The 26583-nt window shown below is 41.7% G+C and overlaps 1 protein-coding gene across 1 annotated transcript in view; it reads left to right on the top strand.

Annotated features, from left to right (window-relative positions):
• The window catches only part of LOC118832325 (sodium channel protein type 10 subunit alpha-like), a 98601-nt gene that overhangs the window by 18251 nt on the left and 53767 nt on the right, over window positions 1–26583 (top strand). The window contains exons 6-10 of the mRNA XM_036739683.1: window positions 586–827; window positions 4474–4520; window positions 8751–8892; window positions 11424–11621; window positions 12126–12281. Coding sequence (XP_036595578.1) covers window positions 586–827; window positions 4474–4520; window positions 8751–8892; window positions 11424–11621; window positions 12126–12281 — 785 coding nt within the window. The remainder of the gene's footprint in view (window positions 1–585; window positions 828–4473; window positions 4521–8750; window positions 8893–11423; window positions 11622–12125; window positions 12282–26583) is intronic.

Below are 26583 nucleotides of genomic sequence, written 5' to 3'. Positions count from 1 at the left end.
CATTCAGAGATATTGAAGTAAAAATGAAAGAAATGGGATTACCTGCATCCATTCTTTCAGCAAACACCCCTCCTGGCCTTGGACTAGAAACCTGAGATGCCACAAGGAGTTAATATTGTTCATATAATTGTAAGAAGTGAATATATACCCCCGGAATGAGACATATTGGTGTTTGCCACACGTGTCCCAAAATGTCCTTGGAGCAAGTACCAAGAAGCATCAGGAGGGTGAGAGACCCCAGAACGAAAGATACCTTGGCAAGGAGAGACCCTGTAATGTGAGCTGCTGCCCCAGGTGGCCTGGAGCAGGCTGACCTGAGGCATCACCTTTAAGTGTACACCACCCAGTATCTTCTTATTTTCATTGACTATTCTTGCTCTTTATGTGCTATGTTCCATTGTGTCACTGCAAAAGGAGGAAATGCTGGCAGTACCCTCTAAATGTCAGCTACCTGAGCAATCATCCCAGCTGTCCCATCCTAGTTACAGTGCTGGACGCATATCATACAATTTCCATGTTTAAAGAAAGGTTTGGACCTTCTTTCTGCTCTGGGGCTTCTAAGGTGTTGTTCCTTGATCTCTCTAGGTTTAAAGGTCATCGTGGGTGCCCTGATCCACTCCGTGAAGAAGCTTGCAGATGTCATGATACTGACGGTCTTCTGCCTCAGTGTCTTTGCTCTTGTGGCCTTGCAGCTCTTTAAGGGCAATCTCAGGCACAAATGCACTAAGAACTGCACGTTCTTTAATGTGACCAGTGATCCCTATGGCGAAAACAAGGAGTGGGATTTCTGCAAAAATGACTCCGGTAAATCTTCTGTGTATTTGAAGGTCTCTTTGTGCCTTGTTTTACAGAGTTAACGAACCAGTACCACATTGCTCTTGGCATTGCTAAAACACTACTTTGGTGTCATAAATAAGGCCTAATAATGGGATGGAAAGAGCACTGCATAGGCAGAACCATAACTAGGGTAGGACAACTGGGGCCTTGACCCAGTTTGCCAAAATTTATAGGAAACTTACAGTGTTGTCCCCTAGAGAATTTCTTCCCTCCAGAGGCCATATCTTCAGTCTTCTCAGTAGTGACCAGTGCTTTAGCAGTATAGAAAACACCTGGTGCATCCAGGTACATTTCTCCCTACCTCCTCATCCATCATCATGGCCATATTTCAGGGAAGCTCCTTCTACTCATCCTTTACCCTTTTTCCAGGGCTCCAAATTCTTAAATATGGATCTGCCCAAAGACATATCATTACATCTCTCCTGGCCTTAGTATTTCCTTCTGTAAAGTGGGCAGTGGGGGGATAGACTAGATAATCTTTGAGGTCTCTTCTAGATCTGACATTCTATGACTTTATAATAAGGATATTCCCAAAGAACAGAATTCCTTTTCAATATGTGAACTTGACATAAGGACTTTCTCTCTCATTGTCTGTGACAACTGTGTCATGAATGTAAGGTGAATGGCAATGGGAGGAATGTGGAACATTGAGACAAGTGAAGATGTGCTTCTTAAATTAAATAAATTTTGAAAATGTCCCTTTTGCTATGTAGGAAATAGCTGTTTGAAATGATCAGAGTGCACACTCTTTCTTTGGCTCTTCTTGGTTCACATCCCTCCCCCTTTCCTCATCTTAGAAGATCTCTAAATGCAACAGTCTGGAAGAGATCAAGTACAGACCCTCATTTGAAAGACAGAGAAACAGTTCAGAGATGTGAATCAGCTTACCCCAAGGCACCAGCCAGTAGCAGATCAGGGCTTAAAACCCAGATGTTCAGATCTGGGTCTCCACAGTGTCTGCCTACAGCAGCCAGACCCTCAGATGGCTTCAAATACCATGTTCCATGATGAGCAAGTGCAAGGAGAATCTGATAAGTAAGAGAATCAAGGGCAGAGTCTGGATCCTGTTCCCTTCAGGCAGGGAGGAAGAAGAATGGCTATTTCATTCATTCATTCAACAAATGTCCCATAGAATGGAAACTCATTGCAATCGACATTATTGGGTTCTTGTCTTTGTATGCCCACTGCCCAGCATAGTATCTTGCCACATAGTCTGGGCATAATAAAAACTAGTTGGATTGCATTGAAGTACCAGCTATAAACTGGGCACTGTGCTAGAAACTGAGGATACAAAGACACCAAAATGGTGTCTGCTCTCCAAGAGCTTATATTCAACTGGGGGAGAACTATACTATGTACACAGATCAGTATAATGAGAAGTTGAGAGTTTCAGAGCTGGTTTGTTTCATGAGGGGCATGCATAGCATTTTAGCAGAACTGAGATAAAAACCTTAGTCCCCAAGGCTAAAATCAGCTTTCAGTCTGTTGAGATAGAAAGTTCTCAATTGGCCAAATGTATAGACTTAGACACTCTTGGAATGTCCAAGCTGGAAGGGACCTTCATCTTCAACATGTAGTCCTGCCTGCCTGGGAACCAGTAGTTAAATAGGCTGAGCAGTGTTAGACCTTCTTTTCACTCAATATTGGTGATTATTTTTGAGGGGGGTGGTAAGTGGATTATACATAGATTATTTTCATAATGAAAAATTAATTCTTCATTGGTGGTACATATGTGAGCTGGCGCCTTGATGGAAATTTATCCTCAAGGCCAAATTCAGTAATAGGGGCCCTGCTCCGATACATCAGACAAGACTGGGAAGCCTGCCAATGGTATGCCAGTACCTAATGGGGTGGGGAGGGTAGAGGATAGGGATGAGACTGTGAAATGAGAGAGATCCAGGCAGATCAGGATAGACAGCTTACATTTCACAGGGAAGCTGGTGGGGATGAGCAAAAGAGGTTCAGTCAACCAACATTTATAAAGTGATCACACATAGAAAACACCTGATGTATGCGTTTCCACTCATTCATTCATTTATTCAAAGTACTTGCTGTGTGCCTGTCACTTGGCTAGACATTGGGGAATGGCCCCTGCCCTCAAGCAGCTAATATTCTATATATGAAGGAAAAGTCAGGTGCCCAGGTGTCTAAAGCATTTGGAGGGGCTGGGAAGATGAGTCATATGGAAGAAAAGAAAAGTCCTGGAGAACAAAGGAGAAAAGAGGAAAGAAAACAGCTAGTAATAGGCTCAGAGGATCTCCAAACAGTCAGTCAGTCAAGAAGCATTTTTTAAACTCCTCTTCTGTGCCAAGTTCTGTGGTATGTGCTGGAGTACAAAGAAAATTACAAAAGGCAGTTGGGAGACAATCTTCAAACAACTAGATACACGCAAGATATGGTTAGGATAAATTGGAGGTAATCAGTAGAATTGATAGTCACTAACATTAAGGGGCATCAGGAAAGGCTTCTTGTAGAGGGTGGGATTTTACCTGGGACTTGAGGAAAGCCTGGGAAGCCAGAGATGAAGAAGAGGAGGAGGAAACTATCAGGCCCAAACTTCGTATTTTCACTCCTTCAGAGCAGTCCAAGGCCTAAGGGTCTAGAAGAGGCCTATTTGGGAGCTAGTGTCATGTCCACAGAAAGGATCCCAAGCCTTAAGCTGTAGATAAGTTGCCTCAGCTCCTTCCCATTGCTTTATCACCTACTTAGCCTACACATGGTTATTCACAAAGCAACTGACACCATTTTACAGTGGACAAGCAGTGAAATGCTGGTTTCCCACTGGGCCTACCCTGGATGGCTCCTGAGAACACCACGTCTCTGGTGTGGCTTGTCCAAACCTTGGACAGCTCCTACGTAGTGCATAAGCATGAAGTTTGCAAAGTGTTCTACATGCTATCCCATTTGGTGGTAATTCAAACAAACTCGGATATCTGGTCCCTTTATACAAATCCACAGGCCTCGGTGCTCTGCTGCCTGCTTCTACTTTCCCCTGGGCAATCTGAGATTCCAGACATCAACTTCCTCTTTTGTGCCTCTGGCCCTGAGTACGTCCAAACATACCTGCTAATACCTTCATCGTCACTCCTTCTGAGTGAATTCCAAACCTGTAATGATGCTGATAACTCACATTTCTAGAGTGCTTTGCAGTGTATCATTCATGTTCCTCAGAGCAACCCGATATGATACACAATACAAGTGCTTTTGTCTCCATTTTCCAGATGACAAAATTGAGACCTGGAGAGATTAAATGTCTTGTCCATGATCATTCCGTAGTGTCAGAGTCAGGATTTAAACCCAGGTCTTGTCTGACTCCAAACTGAGCCCTCTTTGCATTACACAAAGTTGCTAACGTTATATACCCTGAACATTTTGTACTGACAATAACAATAGCACTTCAAGGTTGGCAAAGCACTTTACATATGTCTCAATTTGATGGCTCTATGCAAACGAAAAATGCACAAAGGATGCATTATTTATAATAGCCATTTTGATGTACCATCCAGTTCACTCCCAAAGATTCCCTGGAGAATCTGGATTCCTCAGCTCTTAAATGGTTAGTGGGGGAGGATGCAGAAGTTTCCAAAGGCCTGACCTCTTTCCTTTCCATGTTGTGTAGATTACTTGATGTACAAGCCTGGCACAAAGGATCACCTACTCTGTGGCAATGGCTCCGAAGCCGGGTGAGTATATGTCATGCAGCAATGTGCTGTTTGTTCATTCAACAAATGGGTCTTGAACCCCTGCTATGTGCAAGGTCCTGACCCAGGGACACAGGCAAGATAGAGATGACTATGGCCTTGGTCTTGCCCTCTAGGAGCTTATGGTCTAAGAGGAGAGTTAAGACTTGGGCAGAAGGAGGTGGGGAGGGGCAGGGAAGGCTGAACTCATAGGCTGCCTCTTTCTGACCTAACATTCCAATCATGGAGATAGCTATAGAACAGAAGGAACCCATACAGCCTGGAGACATTGATGGTCAGCCTGAGCCATCCACCGGCTCAGGATTGAGATTGCAGGCCAGGAAGACCAAGGATTGTTCCAGGCAGGCTGGGCCATCCAGCAGCTCATAGTACAGTGAGCTATATGATGACTTAAGGTCATAGTATATATGGCCAGCTTGTAGTCTATGACCAAACTTACTGATAATGCTTTGTAAGAAGTGGGATAAGTAGGTACCCATGCAACCAACCAGTGCCCTTTATTGGAGTACACATAATGGGCTTCACGAGGGACTTCAATATATTCTATCATATTTTATGTGCCTTAATTATTTGCTATGCAAAGCAAAACATGATGTAGTGATTAGAGAGCTGGCCCTAGCACCAGGAAGTCTTGGGTTTGAGTTCCACCCTCCATGCACATGGCCTTTAAGAGTCTGAGAAAATTGCTTTCAGTGCCCATAGGCAACTCCCTAAGATTATATCAGTTACATAGAAGGTGCCAACCATCATCTGTAGAGGGAGTTTTTTCACTTGGGAGTTCTCTGTACACTGAAATCACAGGTCCAGTCCTTAGCCTGGACACCCCTAGAAGTTTGCTATGCAATATGCTTTTACTTCCGAGTTATGTTTCTTTGCTAGATATACTAGTAATCAATGTTATATGTGGACTCTTAGCACATGTGCATGCAGCATGTTTCTGAATTCAATCACTGCATACAACTGTTTATGTGATGCTGGGTGCTGTGTGTACACGGGTTTGTCAGAGACAGTGTGTACTAACTTGCAAGAGATGATTGTTAAGTTTTCATTGTGAACATTCACCTCACAAACAAGCAAATATTATAAATCAGGGCTGATTGATTATTTTGTTCATTGTCTAGAATTAAGAAGTTATGGAGACACTCCTAATAAAGCAGATTGAAATGAAAAGCGTGTTTTGCCTACATTTTTAGAGAGCTGCTGGTTAAACATTTACCAGCATTCCCCTGTGTGTATTGCACTGAGATTTCTGTCCTTAATTTAATATATTCCATGTTGTCGTACGTGCTCTTGGTCATATGGCGTGTAATCTGTTAGCTGTGTGCACTAATGCAAGCTGGATGCACTTCTGGAATGAGTGTAATGTAGTAGGTATGGGCTCATGCATTGTACTGCATAGTTGGGGTAAGTACCTGGAGCTCCATTGTGTATTAATTTATGCTGCTTATAATATATATTCAAGTATGCCTCAAGTGATTGGCCAGAATTCCACATTCTTTACTGGAAAGAGAGAATGGAGGAATAAAACAGGGTTTTTTCCTAGTTAAAATTCAGCACTGAAGCCCAAGGGTGTGGCTGCTAACAAATATACATAATTAAGGTGGCAGTGAGGCCAGGTGGGTAAAGACATATACAATGCCATCCTAATGTCTTTTACAGGGACTGCAGGTTATGGCCTGAGATCTTTGATTTGCTCAGTCAATAGGATTGAAGTAATTTTTTTAAACTAACATTATTAATGCCAACAATAACAGCTACCATTTACATAGCTCTTTAAGGTAGTGAGATTGAAGCCAATGGGAGGAAGGAAAAAGTTTGGACTATTGCTGACAGCACTGTCCTGGGGAATCAGTAGGAGTGACTCTTTCTGTCTCCTTAGCTAAACATTCTTGGGGTCTTCCATCTATGTTAGGAGACTGGCAGACTGTCCGCATTTCCACTATTTCTTATATAGCCCAGGTTTCAAACCAAGTCTGGAAAATTTTGCCTGCTTTGTATACATGACTTCAGAGTGGTGAAGAGAATGCTGAGTGTGACATGAAAAATAAGGAGTAGCTTTGGTTGAGGAACCAGCTTCCCCTACGTGTTTGCTACTTCCAAAATCTTGCTTTCTCTTCCCACATATCTCTCCTTGAAGAGAGCCTGGAATCATGAATGTCTCTCTTATAAAAGAAATCAAGAATGTCTCTTCTCTCCCAAAGTTCTCGTACTAACTCCATCCCTTATGCATCCCATCACACTCAGCAGTCTACCCACCAAGCCAGGATCACACATACACAGCACACGAAACACCCCAATGTTGGCTTGAAACCCTAGTTGAAAGTAATTTCATGTTCTATGAGATGGAAACAATGGCATTTCCTTTGCTCTGGCTGCCCCAAACTCTGGTTTGAGGGACAGTTTATAGCTATCGTGTATTTGTATCTGACTCCATGAACTTTGGCGGAAGCCCAAGTTCTTGGCCCCAAAGTACTCAAGTTTTTAGCCTTTTTCTCTCTCCTTCTAATAGTAAGACATGACATATAGGGGTTAAAAAGGGCTTTGCTGTCCTGATCTCATCTGGGCCTCACAAAAGTCCTTTGAAGCATGTACAGGTAGTCATTTCCCCATTTCATACATGCTGAAACTGAGGTGGCTGCTACCAATAAGCAACAGACTCTTTTCTGGAGTAAAGGAGGAGCCTTGGACTGGGATGCAGGTGGTTCTCATCTCTGAGGATGGGGTCAAAAAATAGTAGGTGGACAGGATAGACAAGAACCAGGGTCTGTATGAAGGGAAAGAGGCAAAACTTAAGGAACATACATCTGCCATGATAAGTGATGTGAAATGAACATGGTCCGAAACCAAAGGAGTAAAAAGACAGCCAGATTGGTGGCAGAATTGGGGAATTGGAGGGGGGGGAAGAGAAGGGATCTAAAGCTGTTATTTCATTAGGGTATGGGAACTTCTGAAACTGACAGAGGACAGCAAATCCTCTGTAACTTATTCTTTTAGTAGGGATATGCCTGAGACACTGAAGATAAAGTGACTTGCCTAGGGTCACACAGCCAATATATATCAGAAGCAGGATTTTAACCCAAGTCTTTGGATTTTGCCCTACACCATGCCTTGCTGCCTCTAAAAGTCTGTTCCTTTAGATGTAGATAAGCAGAAGCCACTTCCTCAGGATGTTAATGACTACAAGTCATAATTGTCACAAGTGGAAGCAGAATATAAATTTCTAATTAAAGAGAAGGGGCAAAAGAAATCAAATCAGCTGATGCTTGTCCTGCTTTGAAGGTTCATATCCCACTTTTTCACTTTAAGGGAAGATGTCCCTGAGATGCTCTTTGGCACTAGGGAGGCCCTATAGTGAAGAGAATTCTGCACTTGCAGTTGGGAAGATCTGGATTCGGATCCTGTGTCTGATATTTATTGGCTATGTATCCGTGGACAAGTCAGTCAATCTCTCTGAACCTCAGCTCTCTCATCTTAATAATGAAGATGTCTACTATATGTAGTCCCAAACTCATAGGATTTTAGAGAGGCTGAAATGGGATAATGGATGGAAAGCACTAAATAAATACCATCTAATTCCTATTTGGTTTTATCCTGGTGAAATTGGCAGGAAGGAGTTTACGAGCTGGCTCTTGGTGACTTGTGTCCCTGAGCCCAGAGACAACGGACAAGTGTGGCACCAGTGCTAGGTTTGGCAAGAGAAATGTCCGAGGCTTATGGTAAATTCCTTTTCCCTCATCCCTGCTTGGGGCAGTGATCTCAGTGAAAAAATGAAGAACTTCAAACCCACCAGGCCACAGCCATAACAAGAAATTTTGCACCTGAGACAAGCAATAGCATGGCAGGGAAAGCAGTCAGCATGTGGGCGACAAGGCAGAGTGGGGGAGTTCACCATCCTTTAGTAGCTTCTTGCTTCAACAAATTATCCTTGCCAACTAGGAGCCAAACTGTTGTTTCTAGCTGCCGAAGGGACTCCAAGTACAATTGCTAGTACCGTAATTAAGCATTGTCAGCACCACAAGTAAGCATAGAGTATGAACCAAGGGTGCAGGCACAATCTGGGAAAGGAACAATGAGATGCGCATTGCCTCAGGGAGAGGACCAGTGGGAAAGCTCCCTTTAAACGCAGCCTCCTAGGGTGACCACGTTGCCTCATCCCAATGCAGGCTCTGGACAAGGTCCTCTCAGTCTCACCTGTCCTGTTGTTGTCCACAGGAGCTGTCCCAAAGGCTATTTCTGCCTAAAGACAGGAAGAAATCCCGATTTTGACTACACCAGTTTCGACTCCTTTGGCTGGGCTTTCCTGGCCCTGTTCCGCCTGATGACACAGGATTACTGGGAGCGGCTCTACCAGCAGGTCTTTCCCCGGGGCTTGGCAGACTCTCCAGTCTCTGGCCCTTTGGCATGCTTAAGTGAAGAGATTTGGCTTCATGAGCATCCTAGCAAGTTAAGATCAGCATCGGGCAGCAAGTGGTCATTGCTTCTTCTTCCCCTTTACTGACTGTACTTTATAATCTAATCACCAGAATGGAAAACCAATTGATCAGCCAAAGAAAGAATGCCCTCCATAAGTGGCACAAAAAAGAATATTGAGTACTGACTCGGGATCTGGGTTCAAATCCTGACTCTGATGTTTATTATCTGTGTGACTCTGGGCAGGTTACTCCCCTTCCACAAGCTTCAGAGAAGGTCGGACCAGATGACTTCTAAGGTCTCTCAGTTCTAAATCTAGGATGCTAATTAGCTAGGTAGCATAGTAGAGAGAGCACTAGACTTGGAATCAGAAAGATCTGAGTTTAAATCCTGCCTCAGACATTTGTTGGAAGTGCAACCATGAACGAGTCTCTCAACTTCAGTTTCCTCATCTGTGAAAAGGAGACGATCATAGCAAGGAAACAACCCCGAGGGTTGTGAGAAACAGTGAGATGACATCCATAAAGCAGTCTGCAAACCTTAAAGTAGCATATACATGTTATTTATTTATTATCATTCAGTTAACAGCACGCTGACTTAGCTCAGTGCCTGATGGACTATTTGGGGGACCCCCAGCTAATCTATCTTTAGGTTTATTTATGTATGATTTTACCCTATTAGAGGAGGCTTCCAGCACTATATGATTATGGCAATGATAAGAAAAGGCCATGCATCGTTAGCAGCTTAAGGTTTACAAAACTAAAACCCGGTGTTATTAGCTCAATTTGACGTGTAAGGAAACTGAGACCCAGTGATTTGCCCAGGGTCACAAAACTAAGAAGCGTTGGGTTGTTGGATGTGACGATTGTAGGTAAGAGCCAAGTAAAAAGAGTAAAGAAAGATGTTAGCAGGCACAAGGGAAGCTTGCAACATTTCAAGAGCCAGGGTCAGGACTGGCCCTGGCATTTTTATGTAGAAGGTGGGCATTGTGACTGTGAGTAGGTGATATCATGCAGGGCGCCAGCCAAAATCCAACGTCTGAAGTTCCACCATTCATTTGATATTCAACAAGAATTTACTAGGCATGTACCAAGTGCCAGGCCCTGGGTCGGGAGCTGTATTAGAGCATTGCTCTCTCTCCAAAAGTCAGTTCCCCTGTGATAAGTAACACATGAAGGCATCATGGGGTCATAGATTCAGAGCTGGAAAGGACCTCAGAAGCTCTCTGGTCCAATTCCTCCATTTTACAGATGAGGAAACTGAGGCCATAACATGAAGCAATTGGCCCAAGGTCACACACTTAATAGGGAGTGGAGCCACTCAAATCTTCCACAGAAAAGGATCAGACTCAGGGTCCATGGCCTCAAGTCTAGAACACATCTCATTGCACTAGCCATTAACACCTTAGCTTGAATTAGTTTATCAGACCCTTTCCAACAGAAATGAGACGTGGCTTTGGCTTGATGGTTGAGAGGGAGGTCTGGTCAGTATGCTCTGTCCAAAGAAAGCAGGCTTTTGTGGGTTACCACAATGAGGGCCCACACAGGCACAGAGCAATGTGAGTACCCTGGGTGTCCAGAGGGAGAAGGAGTGAGAGTCAGCTTAGCTTCTACCATAGTTTGATCCCCACCAGACCAGCTTCTACCAGGACCAAGACCACTCCTGGAGAGAAAACCTTGAGCACACAGCCCCAGAGGAGGTTTTACATAAGGAATGGCTGATGTCATTTTCCTGTTCATTGAAACAGTGGGGCCCTTTCTGCATTGGCAGAATTGGGTGACAAGTTTGGTGCTCAATGCTCATTTGTTAGCTGGCCATGGAGAATTGAGAGGTAGCAAGGCAAATAGAGAGAGAGCTAAATTTGGATTCTAATCCTGCCTTTGACACATACTGTCTGTGTGACCCTGGGTAAGTCACTTAATCTTGTAGTGCTCCAGTAATTGTCTAAGGCTTTAAGGACTGGTAGAAAGAGATTACACACTAGGACTGACTAATAAAATTATAGGTCTTAACTGAAGATAAGAATGGATCTCCAGTGACCTCAAGGAGGGACTGGCAAGTCAGACCCCCAAGGTCTGTGGGGGTCAACACCATGCTTACAGATGTGGCTCTTCTCATCCCTTTGGTGAGATTCCTTGGTTCCAGTGTTCTTGAGGACAGTGCCCCAGTCTGCCTCCATCACACTGGCTCTGGCTTTCTTTGGATGGCATTGGTTTGCTGCTCACTCCCTGGCAGCCCAAGCCCCTGGTCCAGGATGTAGTTGAATTTATCTTGACTCCCTCACAGGGTTCGCCATAGATAGATAGAGGAAAAATAGCTGGGATTCTTGTCCTATTATGAATGGGGTGGCCCCTGCATAATGTTTCTCCTTTATCTAAGTATGGAAGTGCATTCCATAGACCTAAGACTTAAAGAGAGACTCTGGGGGACCTGGGAGCAGCTGGTTAATTGCTTCTGTCTTTCTTTCCTCGATAGACGCTGAGAGCATCTGGGAAAATTTACATGCTCTTTTTCGTGCTAGTCATTTTCCTGGGATCCTTCTATCTGGTCAACTTGATCCTGGCAGTTGTGACCATGGCTTATGAAGAGCAGAATGTAGCCACAATGGCTGAAATAGAAGCAAAGGAAAAGAAGTTTCAGGAGGCCCTTGAGATGCTCAGGAAAGAGCAGGAGGTTAGTGAGCCAGCCCTCCCTCCCTCTCTCCTTCCTTCTTTCTTTTCTCATTCCTTTCTTTCTTCCTTCATTTCCCTTCCTTTCCTTCCTTCTTCCTTCCCTCTGTCCTTCCTTTCCTGTATCCTTTCTTACTTTCCTCCATCTTTTCTTCTTTCCTTCCTTCCTCCCCTTCTTCCTTCTTTCCTCCTTTCTCCCTTTCACCTTCCTACCTCTCTCATTCCTTCCTTCCTTCCTTATTCAGGTCTGGGTTGGACTAGAAGGCTTCTGAGCTCACTGCCACTTGTAAGCTCTCTGAAGTTTGCTCTTCTAGATTCCAAAGAGCATGCTTGACCATTTCCACTCCTCACTTGCCTTTGCTAACAAGCTAATTTTCCTGATACATAACTTTGTGAGCAGAGTAGTCCAGGGCATAAATGTGCCATGATTCCTAAGCATTTCACAATAATGGTTGTAATTGACATTGGTACCCTCTGGGTCCAGGGTCTCAATGTCTTTTCTCTGCAGGTCCTGGCTGCCATGGGGATTGACACGGGCTCACTTCTTTCCTTTGAAATGTCACCCCTAGCCTCCAAAAATGCCAAAGAAAGAAGAAACAAGATGAATCAAAGGAAATCTGATGATTCCATGGAGGATGCCAGCTACCACCACCCGAGAAAGACGGTAACAGTTCATCTAAATATTTACAACTTTGTTAGTGTCTCTAGTGGGACACTTTCCCAGGTCGCCTTTTGAGGTTGGTGGTTCGGGTGACTGGGTTACTAGTGACCCTTGAGATCCATTCAAACATAGCCTTCCCTGCGGATATATGTGGGGGAGGGATTCAGGTTGGTATTCATCCCTACTCCTTCAGACCAGGAAAGAACTGATTAGTCAGTCAGTTAGTCAACAGGCATTCATTAAGTGCCTACTGTGTGCCAGGCACTGTTCTAGCTGGTCCTATGAGGAATCTCCCTAGTGCCTCCTGGACCAAAGAAATTCTTTTCTATTCTATTCCATTCTATTGATTCAGTTCAGTGCAATGCAATTCAGTTTTACAACCCCCTACTAATTACAGGACTCTTGCTCATTTTGGAGATTCAAAGACAAAATTAAAAGAGCCTCAAGACTCTATAAATTGAATGCATGAAGGGGAAAGGGCTGGGTAGTTGTGATAGGGACTTCATGGAGCAGGGTGGGAAGCTGCTGCTATCCCAAGTGAAGGAAGGGTACTTAGAATTTTGTGTTTCCCCAGGGACACAAGGCTCCCCTCTTAGCCCATCTCCATGCATCCCTTGGCCAGCCCTGTCCCATTCATATTCCCCAAATACTTCCCCATTGGCACCTGGCCACCCCCAACCCTCACAGAATTTTCCATTTGCCCCCCCCCACACACACACACATGCAGAATCTCAGACATGTAAGGGACCTCAGAGGCCACCTAAATTATTATGTCTGAACCAGATGCCCCTCTGCCCATGCCCAGTGAAGGTGCTTATCCACCTGTGCTAGAACAACCCCAGGGAAAGGAGATCCATTGCCTCCTGAGGCCACCTCCTCCTCTTCTGGATGGTTCTAATTGTCAGAAAGCTTTCCATGACACCGGGAATCTGCCCCCTTTCAGTTTCTACCCTTAACCCTTGTTCAGCCTTCCTGGGGCCAAGCAGTTCGAATTTAACCACTGTTCCCTATGCTTACCCTCCTAGTACTTAGAACTCTCAGGGTCTCCAGAGTCTTCTCGTCACCAGTTATAATAACAATGTCGCTTGCACCTGCCGTGGAGGTATAAGGTCAATAACACCAGCACACAGGAGGGCTGCTAGCACAGGTTCTTTGATCTGCTTTTCTAAAGAAAGCAACTTTAAAGGGTTTACAATCTCACTTTAATTAAACACACATATATCATTCACTTAGTTCAGGGGAAAAAGTCAGCATCCTGAACTTCAGAGAAAACACAAACAGAAATTACAAGCAGAAATTACATAAACAGAGAAAATAACACAAATCAACAGACAGGCTTCTATCTGTCTAACCATAGCACAGTTACCAGAGAGAGAAGCACCAACATCTGGGTTTTCAAAGCTGGGGGGCTCCTTAACGGCTATCCAGAGTCTCGTCTGGCAAAATCGCAGGAATGTTCTTCCAATGAGTGAGCCCCCAAAGCAAAACTCTAACCTCCAAGCATATATATACATTTCTTCAGGGTCTTCAGGGTCAGAGGGCATCGCGACCATGCAACTCAAACCCATGTGACCTAGGCTTTCTTGTGACTTAAGCAGGTCATCAAAGACTCTTGATTCAATCAAAGACTCTTGATTGAAACAAAGGCAAGACTCAAAGGCACTTGATTGCCTTAATGCTAAGAAGCACTTGAAAAGAAAAAACAGCAAAAAGTCCCACCCTGCTTGCCATTACACAAGTTCTTCCAACTGAACCTTATATGGAAGGAAACCCAGAGGCAGGGCCACAAGCTGGGAGGTCATTATATTAAAGAACAAAAAATAAAGCTGATATAATTGAATCTGCAGATGAACCAAGTAACTTACAAGAGGGAAAAGTCTAATTGACTTGGAATTCAAATTGAACAAGTATTTATTAAGTACCTACTATGTGCTAGGCATTGTGCTAGGAGACAGCTAGGTGGTGCCACAGTGGATAGAGTGCCAGACCTGGAGTCAGGAAGACCTGAGTTCAAATCCAGCCTGAGTTACATACTAGCTGTGTGACCATGTATTATAAATAATTTCACCTCTGCTTGCTCATCTGTACCCTGGGGATAATAACAGCATCTACTTCCCAGGGTAGCTGTGAGGATGAAATAAGAAGATTTCTTTAAAAAGTGCTTAGCACATAGTAGGTACTTAATAAATACTTGTTTCCTTCCTTCCTTCTTTCCTTCCCTTCCTTCCTTCCTTCCTTCCTTCCTTCCTTCCTTCCTCCTGTCCTTCCTTCCTTCCTAAGTGCTGAAGATACAAAGGGAAAACAAACAAACAAACAAACCCCAGGCCCTATCCACAAGGAACTTACATTCTACTGAAGGGAGGTGGGAAAGGTTTAACAGGATCACAGATAAGTCAGCATAACCTGATGCAAGGTGAGAGAAATGAGGGGATTAGAGAAGGCTTCTACAGGAAGTGGTACTTTAGCTAAGCCTAGGAGGAAGGTAAGGATACTGAGAGACAGAGATGAGGAGAGAGTGCATTCCAAGCATGATGGATGACAGGCAAATGTGCAGCAGTTGGAGATGGAATGATGAATTCAGACAACAGAACCCAGGGTGCATAATGGAAGCCATGTAAAATAAAGTCTGGAAAATCAGATTGGAACTAGATTGCATGTTCTTTCAGCTGGGATATAGTTGAACTTAGAGACAGAATGGGAATAGGATACTGGCCAGTAAAATCCTCCTAAGGATCCTGAGGAGGATGAGGCATATAGACTACTGGAAGTCATCAATTCCCTTCCATGGCCGATATGATGGGAAATGACACTAAATTGAAGGGACTGTGTATTTCACCCAGGCAATTATATTGGAGCTCTTTCTTTCGACGATTTGAAGAAAACATTAATGAAGTAACAAGGCTTTACCCTGGGGAATTCTGGAAGCTCATAATACAATAAAGTCCTTGTCTGTTTCTTAACAGATGTAGACTCAGGGGCCCCCACGCGTGGAGTCAGGAGCCAAGGAACCAGACTGACATAGAACTTCTCAGGCAATTGAAATCATTCATTCATTTAGCAAACTTTCACAGGCACTCAGTAGACACTCAGTACTCTGCTACGTAATAGAAACTGGCTAGGTTTTGAAATTGTCCTATGTAAGTGTAATAGAGGAAAATAATCCAGCCCCTGAACACTGCCCCACCTCCTCCCTACTATGTTCAAGGTTCTGTCTCAAGCCTGAAGAGCTCGGAACTTGAGAAGAATGTCACAAACTGGGGATGGAGGAAGACAGGGTCACCAAAAGTGGCCCAGTGTCTTGCAGTTGGGTAAAGAGGCTCTGCTGTTTCTCCTTACATAAGAAGTACTGAGTATGTATGATGTGGTGACTGGACTTCTTTCAGATTCTGACACTATGTGGTTCTGGAGCTGGAAGGGTCTGATGCTATGAAGAAGCCCAGCCCCCTTCACTGGGTTCCTTTCTTTATCTAGGTGGATTTTAGCATCTTCGTACATGTTTGTTGGGTTGGATTGAGTTGAATTAGGCAATTTGTGCAAGCTATGATTCTTTATGTCTGGCCATCATCTCATTGCCTTTAATTTGGCCTGGTTTCCTCATGTTATTTCTTGGATGGATATAGAGAACAGTCTCAGACATAGCAAAATAGCAAACCACTTCTCCACCCCACCTCCCAGACCCACCCCCCGTTCTCTTCTTTCCAACCTTGGTCCTCCCCATTCCATCATCCTCTCTTCACAGAAACTAGTCTCCACTCCTCTAATTGATGGCTTTATCCCTCTTTGACCCTTCAGACTCATAGACTCATAGACTCAGAAAGCTAAAAGATTTGTGAGAGTTCATATGGTCTGGGAGCTCCTAACCCAGGCTCCATGAATTGTGGATTTTAAAGAATATTTTGATGACTGGATTTCACTCTTAGTGGTTTCCTTTTTAGTGGTTTCCTTAGTGGTTGCCTTTTGTTTTATGCATTTAAAAACATTTTTCTGAGAAGGGGTTCACCAGTTTCACCGGCCTATTCAAGGAAGCCAGGACCCACAAAAAATGTTAAGAACCCTTACTCTAGTTCAGCTCTGTGAGATAGGCCACAGAAAGATGAAGTGCCTGGTGCTGGGTTCAAATCCTGCCTCTGGCACTTATTAGCTCCTTTAGCAGCATCAAGCATCACCTGACCTGACCCATAGGGTTGAGGTGAGGATCAAGTGCCCATAAAGTAGTGTGTGAATCTTAAAGCCTCCAGAAGGGCCATCTGTTAGGAGACGGTTAGGACTGGGTAAGACTAGAACTCAGATCTTCCAATTCCCAGCCCAGGACCTTCTCTATGATGCCACCATGATGGAACTTCTGCAGTTATTCCAAACTGAGCTGACCACTGACAACAACACTACATAAACTGATTTTAAAAATTATACCTTTCTTACTTTCAGTTTTTCTGTAAAAAAAAAAAAAGTGTTAGCTTTAACAAGATGATTTTTTAAAGACAGTTTTTAAGTCCCCTTCTGAATCTCTTAGTTCCTAGTATTTTTAAATTTCTTATTTATTTCTCGTCAACACTTTTTTATTCTTGCTATTTCTTCTATAATACTGTGTCTTCCTATTGTTACCTTGATATCCAATTGGCCTTTTTCCCACATCATAGATTTAGAGCTGCAGGAGCATACAGATGCCAACACTCTCATTTTATGGAGGAGGGAAAACAAGCCTAGAAAGAAGTCACTTGCCCAGTCATTCAGAGAGAAAGTTTCAGAGGTGGGATCTGAACACAGGTCCTCTGACTCCAAAGTTTATTACTTGATATAGTCTCCCCATCATTCTTCATATCTGTCTTTCCATATGCTAAAGACATTCCTATATACATATGCACACACACACACACACACACACACACACACACACATATATATATAATACCCAGTCATTTATCCTTCATCCCCTAACCACTGGAACACAGGTTGTTTCTAAGGTGTTTTGTTGTTGTTGCTGTTGGTTGGTTGGTTTGCTTGTTTTGCCATTATTAGTAAAACTTCCATGAATATTTGTGTATGCCTTGCTTTCTCCCATTGTCAATACCATCATTAATATCTTTATTCTAGTAGTGACATCACTGCATCAAAGGATATGAACATTTTTGTAACTCGTTGCATAATTCCTCATTGCTTGCGAAGAAAATTCTATCAATCCATAGCTCTGCCAGCAGTGTGGCACCATGCCTGCTACCCTACCTCCCCACCAACACTGAATCTTACCATTTTAAACTGCCATTGCCAATTCAGTGGGTATAAAGTGGCATCTCAGATTTGTTTTCATTTGCAAGTCTCTGATGATTAACAGTTTGAACAGTTTTTCTACTGATAATTTGTTTCCTCTTTGGAGACCTTCTCACCCTTATCTTGTGACCTCTGGCTTATAAAATGAGATAACACATAAAGTGCTTTGCAAATCTTCAAGGGCCATAGAAGCCCTAGCAATGGTTGTGGTTGTTGTTAGTGTTATCCATTGAAGAGTGGATCATTCACTTATAAGTGTGTCACTTCCTAACAGATTCTGCCTAGCCAGTTATTAGCAGAAATGTTTATACCAACAATTTTTTGCAATCCTTTTCTTCCCCTTTTTTTTCTAAATGCATTGTTTTTTGTGGTACAAAAATTCTATTTTTATATCAGCAAATCCATCCTTTTTGTGTCCTTTAATTTCTTCTATTATTTGAAGAAATAAGAATTTCCCTCCTCCCCATGCTCCTGCTGCATATATTATTCCATTTTCTTCTAACTGCCTAATAATATGTTTTTTAAAACCTGCTGATCCTTTATGCATTTGGAACTCATTGTTAATCTAATCCCATTTCTCCACGATGCTCTTCTCCAATTTCACTAACAGGTTTTATTGAATAATGATTCCTTGCCTCAGTGTTATTTAATCCTGAATTGTTCAGTTCTAGAAGCTCTAGAAACCAAGGCTCTATTTCTAGAACATTTCGATCCATTGATCGGTAGATGTTTTTAATCCAACTCCAGAACAGTTCTGATAACTTTCTATTTAGCCAATGAGATCTGGCAGTTTAAGTCTTCTTCATCTTCCATCCTATGTACATCACCTTGGTGCTATTGTCTATTGATTTCTCGGGATGGAATTACCAGCCTTTTATCTAATTCTATGAAGTAGCCCACTAGTATTGATGTTAGAACCTATTACAACCATAAATTCATCCATGTAGTATTTACACCTTTAATCACATAGGCCTGATCAAGCTGTGTCCATTGGATAACTAATTATTTATTTTTTCTATTCTTTCCATTAAAATTGTTTTCATTTTGTCTTTACATAGGACTTGAGGGTGTCATGGCCAGTTAAGGTAGAAGTGGTTGATAGTTTGTCATTAATGATAACAGGAATAGTAGAATGTTTTAAAGTTTTCAAAATTCTTTACAAACGTTATCTCATTTGAGCCTCATGACAACTCCCTGAGGTGGGAAGGGGAGCTTTCATTATCTCCCACTTTACAAATAATGGAGCAGGAAAAGGGCCAGTCTCAGAATTCAATCCCATCTGCCTTGGGCAGGTCACTTACCCTCGCCAGGCCTCTCTTTCCCTTCTTTGAGGGAGCTGATCTAGATGACCTCAGAGATCTCTTCCAGTTGCTATGATGCTGTAACCCTCCCATGTTGTTGTGTTTGTCCTTCATTTTCGAAGAGGACCATGGCATCAGGGAAATGATGACATGACTTGCAGTTGACTTTGATTTCAGTGAGGGAGGGCTGTGCAAGGTCACCAGCCTCACTTTCTCCTCCAGAGCCATCTGGATCCAGTGACCAGATATTCATTGGGATGACTGGAGATGACCCAGGATGCAATGGCAGACTCTGGCCCTTTTAGGCTAAGGTGTTTTCATGTACTCACTTAAGAGTGAGGTAATGCCCCTCCAGTGAATAGGCCTCTCTATAAGAAGTGAGTCAAGGGCTGGCCCCATTAATTAGAAAAAAGGAAAAAGAAAACACCTGGAAGGGGAAGACCCTCGGGTCTGAGGTTCAAAAGAGAAACAATTACCATTGACATTCACTCTAAGCCCGGAGGGCTCAAAATACAGCCATTAAGTGGAGCTTGGGGAGGCCAAGCTATAACCTTCAGAGCGAACTGGGAGAAAGGAAAGAAAAGAAAGAAAGAAAGAGAGAAAGAAAGGAAGGAAGGAAGGAAGGAAGGAAGGAAGGAAGGAAGGAAGGAAGGGAGGAAGAAAGAAAGGAAGGAAGGAAGAGAGGAAGAGAGGAAAGGAGAGAGGGAGGGAAGGAGGGAAGGAGAGAGGGAAGGAGGGAGAAAGAAAGAAAGAAAGAAAGAAAGAAAGAAAGAAAGAAACAAAGAAAGAAAGAAAGGAAGAGAGAGAGGACGTGAGGAAGGGAGGAAAGGAGGGAGGGAGGGAGGAAGGAAGGAAGGAAGGGAGAAAGAGAAGGAGAGAAGGAAAGAAGAAGGAAGGAAGGAAAGAAGGAAGAAAGGAAAGAAGGAAGGAGGAGAAGGAAGGAAGGAAGGAAAGAAGGAAGGAAGGAAGGAAGGAAGGAAGGAAGGAAGGAAGGAAGAAAGGAAGGAAGGAAGGGATCCCAATAAATGTAAAAAGCAGGAATCGAACCCAGACTTTCCTTACTCCAAGTTGTTAGCAATACGCTTGACACTGAAATTCAGGTATCAAGGACAATTTATTATTATTGAGGAATCCAAAGGAATTGGTAAACATTCCTGGCTGGAAGCAGACTCCACCCTTCTTTAGGAAGAAGGAGTGGAAAAGTACAGGAGTGAGACCAACTTTATCCTATTAGACTGACATAGATTAATGCACCATCAGTACCTCCTTTCAGAGAACGGATTGGTCTGCCCCCTTCTGGGCTGCAACCTTCCCTACATGCCCCCCACATGCAGCTCCTCAGTATGTTCTTCCCACCTCAACATACGTCCCATGTTCAAAAATGGCAGAAAACTCCTCCCTGTGGGTGTGTAATGTAATATTCAATTAGCAAATTAGCCAGTTTTCTCTTCAAGCCTGACCATTATCTGGCCAGTTTAGACCAGTTTTGCCTATATCCAGAGTTTGTGGTTTTCAGAAAGCCACTAGCTATTCTCTCCTTGGTTGAGTCCACCTACCTTACTTAATTTTTATTGCCTTCTTTGTTCGAGCTGACACTTCATTAATTATTCTGTGGAACTTAATTAACCCTTCTGTGAAAACCTAACTTTCCCTAACTTTTGCCAATCTCTCACAAAGTCTAGCACTCTGGCTGTGGTATTTCTCTGAATATCTCTTCTACTTTTTTTTTGTTAGGAATATGTAAAAATACTAAGGATTTGTTTGGTTTATATTATATCCTACTATAAAGCAAAAACGATATATTATTTTGATAAATTTTTTGGTTCTAAATCTGTGATCATAGTGTCTGCCAACAGAGAGATTTACATCTCTATTAACCTCTATTAGCTTATTCTTATTTCTTTAACTTTTTTCTCTTTACCTTGTTGCTGTAGCTAGTATCTCTAAACCAATGTGGAATGGTTAGAATGGCCAACTCTTCTTTTTAGTGGAAAAACTTCCAACATTTTTCCATGACCTGGCATGCCAGTTCTTGATAAATGTTGGGTGTTTTTTTTTCATGATAAAGACTAATCCTTTCATTCCTTTACTTCTCAAGCATTTTTTTTTAAAGTAAAGGATATGGTATTTTATCAGAAGCCTCTTTGTCATTTATTGAAAGTTTTATGTTTGCTTTTTTCTTATCCTGATCATTTTCCCAATAGTGAACCATTCCCGTATTTCTGGTTATCATAATGACCCTACTTGATCATACTGAATGGTTCTTTAATATTTTATTGTGTTCTCCTTGCCAGTATCTAGTTGAATAGTTCTGCAATGATGTTCATTGATATCGACTTATAGTTTTCTTTTTCTGACAGCTTTTTCTGTATTTTTATTTAGTATTTTATTTTCCCCAGATACATGCAAAAACAATTTTTAACATTTTTTTAAAACTTTGAGTTCCAAATTCTCTCTCTTCCTTCCCCCCTCCCCACCTCAATGAGAAGGCAAGCAGTTCAATATAGGTTATATATGTGTACATGTATACATGCAAAACATAACCATAATAGTCATGTTATGAAAGAAAACTTTGACAAGGAAAAAAAAACTCAAGAAAAATAAAGAAAGAAAAAGATATACTTCAGTGTGTATTCAGACACCATCAGTTCTTTCTCTGGGGATGGATAGCATTTTCCACCCTAAGTCCCTTAGACTTGTCTGAGATTATTGTATTGCTGAGAATACAGCCAAGTCATTCCCAGTTGATCATTTTACAATATTGTAGTTACTTTGCATCAGTCCGCGCAAGTCTTTCCAGTTTTTCCGAGAGCATCCTGCTCATCATTTTCTGTAATATAGCAGTATTCTATGATCATCACATACCACAACTTGTTCAGCCAATTGGGGAATGGCTCTTATTTTCACAAAGTTGGCTCAGTTCTCTATATGTTTGAGAAATGAGGCCTTTATCAGAGAACTCTCTAGTTTCACCCTGCCCCTCCTCAAAAGTGTTTTGCTTCTGACTGCCCCCTCCCCCACTCTGCCTCCTTTCTTTCCCCCTCCCCCTTCTGACAGTTTTGAAGATCAGAATTACATTTACAGAAGGACTGAGATAGAATTCCAACTTTCACTGTTTTTGAAATCAGTTTATATACAACAGAAATTATGTTCCTTTGTGTCCTAGTATGTGATCAATTTCTATAAATATTCCAATTTCTCTATATGTTTCAAATGTATGTCTTGACGAGATTCAAATACAGCAGTCAATGAGAAGCCCATTATCTCAGGCACCATTTAAAGTACCACTTTAGGAGACAATGAGATTCAAGTAGGCTGGTCAATGAAATACCAAAACTAACTCTGAGCCCCCAGCCCCTCCACCCTGGGCTGAACAATGGAATAATAATAATAGATCATGCCCAAAACTTTGAACTACTGTCCCTGATTACCTCATCTCCCTCCCCATGGTAGATTTTCCTCTATAAGAATCAATAGCCTCTAGTGGCTAGTGGGCATCCCCCTTAAGCACCCCCTCTCCCTTAGGGGGCTGCCACCCCCCCCCCTTAAGCTGGGGTCTCCCTTTAGTTTTATCTCCTTTCAGGGGCAAAGGAGCCTGCTTGGTGTATTGTGTTGCCCACAATAAATGCCTTCATTTGGTTTGGAGATGGCCTAAGCAAATTCTTTTGAGATGACCTTGCACCTCAACATTTTGGGGTGCCCCTGAACCTCATCATTTCTTGAAGAAAATATATCTTTCCCAATTTTTCTATACCATTCTGTTCATATGTTTGTTAAATCTATTTTCTTTAGGACATTAATCTGTAACTTCACTTTGTTTGATTTATTGTATTCCAGTATTGGAGTATCGAAATCTCCCAGTATTATTGACTTCTAATTATTTTTTAAAGTTATTTAACTGTTCCACTATACTTTTACCACTATGTTAGTAGATGCTTGATAATTTTTGTTATTTATGTTAGTAACTTTTGTTATTAATAGCACCTTTCATTATAATTCTCTTATATGTCCCTCTTAAAACTTTACAAATTCAGTTTTCCTTTGTCAAATTCTTGTGTTTTTTTGGGTGCTGGGAACCCTGAAGTGCAAGGGTACAGGGGTTCTGCCTGGAAAGAATTTGACCACTCAAGCCTTCCAGGCAGTAGTGAGGTTTATTTTATCACCAAAAGAAGAGGCTGAGATTCTAAAAGTCTGTGCAATTTAATGGGGGTAAGATTGGTACTTTTATACAGAAACAGGGTCAGTGAAAAGATCTGGATGGGATTAAGGAGTGGCAAGTAGCCTGGGGTGGTCCAGGTGCAGACAGTGAAAGGAGTTAAGTGGTAGGGCCACAATGAAAAGACAGTTAAAAGGATTATTGAGTAACTGGGTAGACTGGGATGGGCCAGATGCCTCAGGTGAATGCCAGGGAATGGGTTCAGGGGGCTGGGTTGTGTGGGAAAGTTTGAGGAGCTTTTCCTTTTAGGAGTCCAGGTCCCATTCCCCATCAAAATCATATCACCAAATCTCTAGATCTTTGTAATTAGTTGAAACATGGGAAGCTTTAGTCTATTCATTACCTTAAATTTATATACACCCCTCAATACTAGACATGTAAGCAATATAATCTTGGATTATCTTTAATTCATCCAATAACTCTTATTCTTTCAACAATCCTTTTCTAGAATTCAATCTATTACAACCCAGGTTATAATTGTTACATTTACTAAATTGTCTACTATTTTAAATTAAACTATTCATTGTCAGACAAAAAATGCATTATTCCTTATTTCACTAATACTAATCCTTTTCCGAATTTTACAGACTCAGAAATATATAACCATTTCCTAAACAAAGCTCTGTTTCTGTGGATAAAATAGAGATCTCTATAAGTTTGAGAAAATTATTCCCCTCACTTTGTTTTTAGGGAATTTTCTTTAGTGTAGAGACATCATGGTATAATGGACAGAGAGTTGCCCTTGAATCTGGGACCCGCTTTCAAGTCCCATTTTTGCTCTATATTGGTTCTGTAACCCTAGGAAAGTAACCTAACAACCTCTGAGTACTCTAAGTAACTCTCTAAGACAATACATTTCAGAAAGATGCCAACCTGCATTAGTAGAGAGAATTTCTTTTACCTAGGAGTTCCTTAGACCAGTAAAATCATAGGTCTGTCCCAATCCTTTGATTTGTTATAAAAATATGATTCCCACCCTCTTCCTCTCCAAGCCTTCTCCCCCCTCCCCCACCTTTTTTCTGTCTGTAATGGCCATAGTAAATCCATTTATAATTATCCTTTCCCTTATTTCATTTGAGCCCAATTATGTCAGTCAGTAGTTTACCAAAACAATACTACAGTTTTGCTTTGTTTAATCCCCCTGTGGTGATTGTACTAACATAGCAATTAGTTAGTCACCCTTGTAACGACCTTGCTAATTAAAGCGTTTAGCTTTATGACCCAGTTTGTTTGGAGGCTCCTCTCTTAGTTTCTAGTCAAAAGCTTCTCCAATGTTGGGCCTTTTTGTCCACAAATTGTTCAAAGTTCTCTTGGTTATTACATGGCAGTCTTTTGTTTTCAAAAAGAATGCTGGGAGGCTAAGTTGGGGGCGGGGATCTCAATTTCTCACCTTTCTGTAGAATTCCCTCTGGGATACTCCCTCCACTTGCACTCCTCCTCATAGCTTGGGTTATTAAAGGGCAGCTACTACCCTCAGGGTCTGGGTAACCCTCTGTGGATATTCATTCATAAAAACTGTAATTCACAATCCTCTACCAATGTGTTTCCCTGAATAATCAGCCCATAGACAAAATTAAGTCTTAGCAAAAGCACTTGCTAAGATGGAACAGTAAGAACAGTAGCTACCAAACATTTTCCCTATAAATCGCAGGTGTACTCAGCCACAAAGGCATGTGGTTTCCATGGAGAATGTGGGCACAATGAATGAGGACAATGATAGGAAGGCACGCCCATAAGGTGGATGTGTATATAGCCAAAACAGCTCATAGTTGTGGTACTGCAGCATCTCCATATCCTTTCTTTCCTTGTATGGTCTTCATAAAGCACCCTGCTAGCTACAATTTCTCTGCTTGTCCAATGACTCAGTGGAACTCCCAGGGTCTTGCCCACATCTTGACTCTTAAATGCCAGAGCTAAGGTATCTCTTGAGTTCATAGCAAGCCAGTAGAGATACGTCTTTACACTTCTTAAATGATTTCTCTCTGTTCTTGGGTCTGGTGAAGAATATGTATCTCTTTTTCTTCCTAGGTGGCCTAGAACTATCTCAGACTTACTCTCCAGTTCCTGAATAGGGCATCTCATTCTGATCAAGTAACTCTGCTATTAGATAGGGGATGGGGGAGGAGGAAAGATAAATTCTCCTACCTCCACCAGAGTTTGGATTACTCCTGGACTATAGGTTCTTGCCAGAATTGTGTTCAGATACAGCAATTCAACCTCTTAAGGACCCTAAAGGGTTTAGCCGATTTTTAGCCCAGCCAATGGCCTTGCCCATTCTGATATTGTAAGAAAAAGGTACTCACAGCATAACGAGATGGATGGGGGTGTTAATACTTCTTAAGCACATTAATACTTCATCATCTATGATTCTATCAAGTGATTATATCATCTGTCCTGGGCCAGGGGAGGATTGGAAATCCCCTCTTACATTTCTAAATATAATATCCCAACTCCTGTTATTTTTAATCTTGTGAAATTCAAATGACTATTTTATATGTTATACCTTTTATCTTGGCTATTTGAAGGATCATTTCCTTTTTGTTGGAGTATTGAGGCTTAACAATTTGTATCTAGGTGACTTTAACTTGGGGTTCATTGCCTTTGGCATTCTGAGAATTCTTTCTTTTTATAATCTCTTCATTTTAATATTTTAGGAAAATTTTTCTTATATAATGCCAACATCTAAAGTTCAAATTATTTTCTTCACAGTTTTCAGGAAAAACAGCAATTCTTAAATGCTATTTCTCTGATCTGTCATATATATATATACACATACATACATACACACACAACACATTTGTCTGTTTGCTTCTAGATCTTTTTCCAATTCCGTAATTGTAGGAGTTTATTTTTTCTCCTTTCGTTATACCATCCACTATGCTGCCTTTCAGTAATATAATTTTACAATTAAATCTATTACTTTATTTTTTAATTTTAAGATAATTTTTTCAATTATTAGGCTTTTTTCTCCTTCCTACCTAGCTCCCTCCCCCAAAGAAAGAAAGAAAGAAAGAAAGAAAGAAAGAAAAGAAAGAAAGAAAACCATTGTAACAAATAAGCACAGAGGAGCAAATTCCCCCATTGGCCAAGTCCAAAAAGTCATCTCATTCTGTATATTAATCTATCACCCCCCTATAGGAAGTGAGTTGCATTCTTTATCATTGAGCCTCTAGAATCAGTTGGTCATGGAATTGGTTAGAATATTAAATATTTCAAAATTATTCATTTTTATAATGTTGATTATAGAAAAAAAAACTATTCTGTTCACTTCTTTTTGCTTTACTCTGCATCAGTTCACATAAGTCTTTCCAGCTTCTTCTGAAATTATCTCTTTAGCTATCATTCCTTATGGCACAATAATTTTCATTAAATTCAAAACCCATATTTTGTTTAGCCATTCCCCAAATGACAGGCTCCTACCCTCCTCTTACTTTCCAATTTTTTTCCACGACAAGTTTTTGTTTTTTGTTTTTTACTTAAGCTGAATAAGCCCTGCTCTAGCCCTTTATTTTAACTCTGCATG

The sequence above is a fragment of the Trichosurus vulpecula genome, chromosome 9 (assembly GCF_011100635.1).
Source record: "Trichosurus vulpecula isolate mTriVul1 chromosome 9, mTriVul1.pri, whole genome shotgun sequence".
Classification (NCBI taxonomy): Eukaryota; Metazoa; Chordata; class Mammalia; order Diprotodontia; family Phalangeridae; genus Trichosurus; species Trichosurus vulpecula.
Note: the sequence above shows the minus strand (reverse complement) of the source record. Positions and strands in the feature narration are given on the sequence as shown.